Source organism: Eschscholzia californica, unplaced genomic scaffold (genome assembly GCF_041429995.1).
Source record: "Eschscholzia californica isolate CP2 unplaced genomic scaffold, dmEscCali1.0.p SCAF_2, whole genome shotgun sequence".
Taxonomy (NCBI): Eukaryota; Viridiplantae; Streptophyta; class Magnoliopsida; order Ranunculales; family Papaveraceae; genus Eschscholzia; species Eschscholzia californica.
This window is the reverse complement of record NW_028238309.1, coordinates 59140201-59145643: the sequence shown is the minus strand read 5'-3', so window position 1 is coordinate 59145643 and position 5443 is coordinate 59140201. Positions and strand designations below refer to the sequence as shown.

General features: G+C 36.1%; 1 protein-coding gene across 1 annotated transcript; it reads right to left on the bottom strand.

The window, feature by feature from the left end:
- Positions 1 to 1371: 1371 nt before the first annotated feature.
- On the bottom strand, positions 1372 to 5051 carry LOC147559669 (uncharacterized). The gene is made up of 9 exons (XM_086661568.1): positions 4095 to 5051; positions 3387 to 3420; positions 2979 to 3215; positions 2734 to 2823; positions 2418 to 2483; positions 2190 to 2281; positions 2052 to 2099; positions 1852 to 1969; positions 1372 to 1767 (listed from the first exon to the last, which is right to left on the bottom strand). The coding sequence occupies exons 1-8, from the start codon at positions 4370 to 4372 to the stop codon at positions 1852 to 1854; spliced, it is 963 nt and encodes a 320-aa protein (XP_086517694.1). The 5' UTR covers positions 4373 to 5051; the 3' UTR covers positions 1372 to 1767.
- Positions 5052 to 5443: the final 392 nt, after the last annotated feature.

Genomic DNA, 5443 nt, shown 5'->3' with positions numbered 1-5443 from the left:
TTAGCAGGCGGGAAATGGTCATATCCCTTTGACCGGGTGACCAGACCGATTAACCCGTCCGATTAAAGACCGATTGTTAATACCGATAGGCCCGACTATTAAGTACCGAAATAACAACTTACCCGACCGATAGGCCCGTCATATCCCTTTGTAACTAATATATTAATATCTCACTTTTCCCTTTTTTTTTTTAATTTTAATACCCCCAATATTGTAATGTTACTTTTTATTTTTTGTTGAAAGTAGTATAGTCTTACATGTAAATTGTAAATGACCAAGTCTAAGTCTAAGTGGTATTTAAGAGTATAAGAATAGTTAATGAAATCTAATTTTAACTTTTCATTTAGGTATTATTTAATTGTAAATTAGGTGGTTTGGCCCGATACCGTCCGACCGATACCGGTGAGTCCCGACCGGTCTCTCGGTCACAAGCGGGATTTGGTCAATGGAAATGTTGATTTTGACCGGACCGGACCGAATAAATAGGCGAACATTGATTTTGAGTGCCCGACCGAAACCGACCGATGAAGTTAAGGCCCGCGGTCGTCCCGACCGGACCGATTCCCACCCCTACTGGTACGGTTAACTTCCAATACCTTTTGGAGTTGAAATCCTTTGGGTGATAAATTGTTGAAATTTTATCGAGGAATTCTAGTTGCCTCCCATTCTCGTGACAAATGCACCACCACAAAATTGTCTCCTTGGGCAAACCCAGATCCCCTGTTCAACTCATGTTATCTAATAGTTGAACCCAGACCTTTTGCCATCACAAACATCTTTGACTAAAGGGATCAACTTCCTGTTTGCAGACCGATGTTGACCCAAATTGACCAACTCACCCGGAAAACAATTATTATTTCTCCTTTCTTTGCTAGAATTTTCTCTCCTAAAATATTCCCCTTCTTTATCGTTGATCCCCTTACTCGTCTCAGACTAAGAGATAGGTTTTCAGCTAAAATCATATTCCTTCAAGGAGGGCTTCCTTAAACCAGACGAAACAGGAGGAGAGACGAAAATGGGTTTGGTCGAGACAGGAGAGAGGAAAATGGGTTTGGTGGTCGATTAGTTTTTTGGTGAAAATTGAGTTTCCCTCAACGGATTGGGTAAAACTCAGATCGACAAGTCTGCATTTACCGTGAATGCCCAAAACAACAGCCATTCCAGTATGGAATCATGTTATTTTTGTCTAAGTAAATATCTCATTGTTTTAAAAGCAAAGATAATAAATCAATGATATCACATGAATAAATTACAAAGTTTCAATGAAAAAAACATGGCAATTGAAGTTGAGGGGAAAGCGTTTGTGTCGTCCCGAATGTGACCAATGTGTCATTTTTAAATAAATGAAAAACAGGAAGCTAAAAAGGAATATGGGAAGAATCAACTTTGTATTCATCCTTAGAGAAGCTATCCATATAGGAATAAAGATAAACTTTCCAACTCCGAAGCCCCACATTTCATGAAACAAAAATGGCATCGGAACCTCCTCTTTCCTTGTTTTGGCTCACTTATAATCTAGTACAAGGGTTTGCCACAGAGCCATCACTATGTGAAATAGTAGCTTCTCTGAAATGGCTAACTTCAACAAAAAGCACTTGCAAGGTGTTTCTGGATGTGCTAACGCTGTAACCTGTAAGGGGTGAATTAGCACGTTCATCTACGGATAGGGTTTCGGCTCTTCTCTGGTTTGTCAACATCAAGACTCGAGAGCAATGGAGTATACATGAAGTATGTAACTACACGGTATGAACCAACGATCCATCATACCTGTACAAGCACAAGTCCGGCAACTTATTATTAACTACAAGTTATATATTGACCTAATCATTACCAAAGACATTAGTCTTCTACCTATCGTGACTTCACATATGAGTTGGGGAACAATCTCGAGAAAGCCCAGTTCTTCCCCTTCAAAATCAGAGCATATATACCAAAGCAAGGAACAAGAATAAATGCCAAGGCGAAGTACCTGCAATGCAATATTACGCTTTGTTCAGTCATTGAAGGAAAAAAGCATAAGCCGAACAAAAAAGAACAGCTAAGAACATTACCACAAAGGCGCCCACGGAGTAGAGAGCTCAAGGAAGGCATAAGGCCACCTATAAAAAAACATCCTTCATACTGAGTTGAACATCAACAAATGTTGCTCTATATGAATTTAGGGTTTAGGAAGACATGAAGATACTAACCCTTTAAAGGTACAAGCATGAAGAACCCATTGGCACATGGTGTATATACATGTCCATACAATGAAATAGTTGAATCCGATCCAAGGGAATGGCTACATATTGAAGAAATTTGTGTCATTGTTGTCGAAAAAGCATAGTATGAATGGATATACTCACTTCGGGTCTTTTGCCGAAGGACGCTAAAGATATTGAGTATCGGAAAAATGTAGTATCTTGCTTCATACTTACAAGACTGTTGAGAGTGCTATCGAGAAGAAGAAACACAAAATTGAGAGAATGCATGAACCCCGTGAACTAAAAAAGCAACGAGATTAGGAAAATGTTAGAAAAGATTAATTGATTTGTCGAAAGAACAACAAACAAAAACAAAAAAGTTAACAGCTGAACCATAATAGGTAAGAGGTGTAGCGATTACTGCCTCAGGGACTTGATAAAACTACAGGACTAACATACAGCCAAGATCGAAGCAACAGGAATCTAAAAAGAGAAAGATTAGAGAGAGAGAGAGAGAGAGAGAGAGAGAGAGAGAGAGAAGAGAATTCACCAAGTCCACTCTAAAGTTCTTTCCATTGAGAAAAGGTACAAGAATGAACCAAAACACAATGTCAGTTAGCACTACAGCACCTGCACAAATCTGTTCACAGAAACGAGCTCAGCTTGAATAATGTAGTTAGAATTGAAACAAGAGAGCTACCATACCAAGAAAATGCTACAAAAATAAGATATCGAACCCGTTAAAATAATGACCCATATCATCAATCAAGGAAGAGAAGTTTCAGAGTGATCCACCTGATATATAATTTGCATCAAACGTCCCCAAAACCCAGCTCGCTCCTCACTCTCGTTTTGCTCACGGTGGATTTGCAATTGGGTGATATTCGTGATTTCATTTGAACTAATACTTATCACAGTTGTCGATTCACTCTCATTCAAATCCTTCCCCAAGAATCCCTCCCCTTCCTTATTTTTGATAGTATGAGTCTTCAAATACATCCAGCATCCATGAGCTGATAAAATGGTTCCAAGCTACAAGTAGAAAACAATTAGGCTGAAGATAACTTCTAGGACCAACTTAATCCATTTTCTTTCTTATTTCGATATTTTATGACTCTTGAGACACATTACAATTAAGATCGAGAATAGTTAAATACATGACTTTGCTCTCAGTACAAAATGGGGTATAAGTGCAGAATGTACCCCGAAGTAGATAGTGACTAGTGTAAACGTCAACCTGTAGATCAAAATCATGAGAAATCAAGCTTTAATACGGGACATCGCAACAGTTTGTTTATATATTCTTGTTAACGAATTATAATTGAGAGAATAAAGAAAGTATAACTCATAAACAAATGGAGAAGTCCATAGCTTCTCAACAAGGAAAAATCTTGCAACACCAAAAAACTAGGAACGATCTTTAACCCAATGTAATGTATGAGGATTGATTAGCACATAACCATTGAAAAAGGCTAAATAAGGTTATGATCATAAACAAGAAAATCTTCATTTTCAATAGCCATATAGTATTTCTGTCAAGAGTCTGTCTAGTTTTTTGAATTGGGCCGAAGGTCTAATTTTAAGTTTTTTTAAGTTAAAATAACAAGTTATATTTTGATTTGTTAAAAATTCAAAAATTTGTAATTTTTTTAGTTGAAAACCCAATATTTTCGAAGCAATTACAACCCTTTTCAAAGTGGTTCCAATCCTTTTGCAAACAAGTCGAAATCCTTTTGCAAGCAGTTACAACTATAAAAAAATTGAGTAATCCTTTTTTTTGCAAAATAAAAAATGTATAGGGAGTTTTGAAAAAATTCCCCCTTTTTCTAAATAACGAAGTTTTCGAATTGAAATATCTATCTAATATTACAAATACATTATTAATGGAGTTTGATTGAGAGATGATCTTACTCTGTGTAGAAATAGAAAGTCCAAGCTCCATTTCGAATAATGTCTCTAATGAGTAAGGAAGACATGATCAAGAACACCACAGCTCTATAAATTAAAACCCAAACTGGATTGAGATTTTTCCAGCAAGGTATCCAAAGAACATTTGAATTCAAACAAATTCTTTTTGATTTGTAAATCAGAATTATAGCTACAATTACTGGAACTATGATGATTAAAGAACATACAGGAACTTGCCAATGGAGCCAGTAGTTGATTCCATTGTTGGACGGAATTACCATGTCGAGCAAAAATTGTAAAACCCTAATTTTTTTTTGAGATGAAACACTTTTAGGAAGAGAAAGATACAAGATGGAAAATATAAAAAGTATTTATTTTAGGCATGTCAACAATTGGTTATGATATGCCTAAAATTCTTCCTATTTTTCTCAAACAATATTATATTTCTCTTTCCCTCATCTATCTTCTCTACAACCCTCCCTTATTAATCTACCATATCAAGATTACTAAAATAATTGAAGTTGTTAATCTGCGGGAAAGAAGCGAAGAAAACTTTTAGTCTGATATAAGTCAAATATATTTTAGGTCCTCAATTTGAAAAAATAAGAAAAAATTTCTAGTAGAAAATTTTAAAGGGAAAATACCAATTTAGACTAATTTACTGACGATATTTTCTGGCGATTTGGAGGATCTCCTTCGCTAAAAAACCGATCTGGTTTGGGGATATGAACTAGTTAGGAGAACCTCCAACCAGCCTACTAGTTTGGGATCTCCAAACCAGTGAGTGATTTGGAAGATCCCCAAATCAATGTCGTATTCGGACAATATTTTCTTCGACGGAAAACGGCTAGACAGAGTTTGCGGAAAGAGAGAGGGAGAGGAAGGAAGAGAGAAAAATAACGTTGGTGGTGAACGGAAGAGAAGAAAGGTTCTCAAAAAAAATTGAAAGTTGTTGGGAATGGTCGTTTGTCGACGACCATTATTGGAATTGATAAAAAATGGTGGTGAAGGTGTGGTAAAAAAAAATGCCAAACAAAATTAGAGTCTTTGCATCCCAAAAAAATTTCATATTTCTCAAAGCGTCGGCCTATATTTTATTATTCGGTTTAACTTAGGGCACGCACAATGGAACACTCGATCTTTAGAAATTTCGAGTGTCACATAGGATTTAAGAGATTTTTCTTAAAATCTCTCTTTAATGCAACACTCAGATTGAATTTCGAAGATGATGTAGAATTAATTAAATAGAGATATCCTTAATTGTCCAACTCATCAATACTGGAATTTCAACCAATAGAAACTGAATCTTCTGTATTTTCTAATAACCACTAACTTTCTTACAAAAAATAACT

What these genes read in the sequence shown, in the direction of transcription:
- LOC147559669 (XM_086661568.1), bottom strand. Translation starts at nt 4,372, where the DNA reads ATGGTAATTCCGTCCAACAATGGAATCAACTACTGGCTCCATTGGCAA. An exon ending in ACTTTCTATTTCTACACAGA is followed by an intron (nt 3,421 to 4,094) that starts GTAAGATCATCT and finishes TTTGATCTACAG; the next exon opens with GTTGACGTTTACACTAGTCA. An exon ending in TAGTCACTATCTACTTCGGG is followed by an intron (nt 3,216 to 3,386) that starts GTACATTCTGCA and finishes TTCTACTTGTAG; the next exon opens with CTTGGAACCATTTTATCAGC.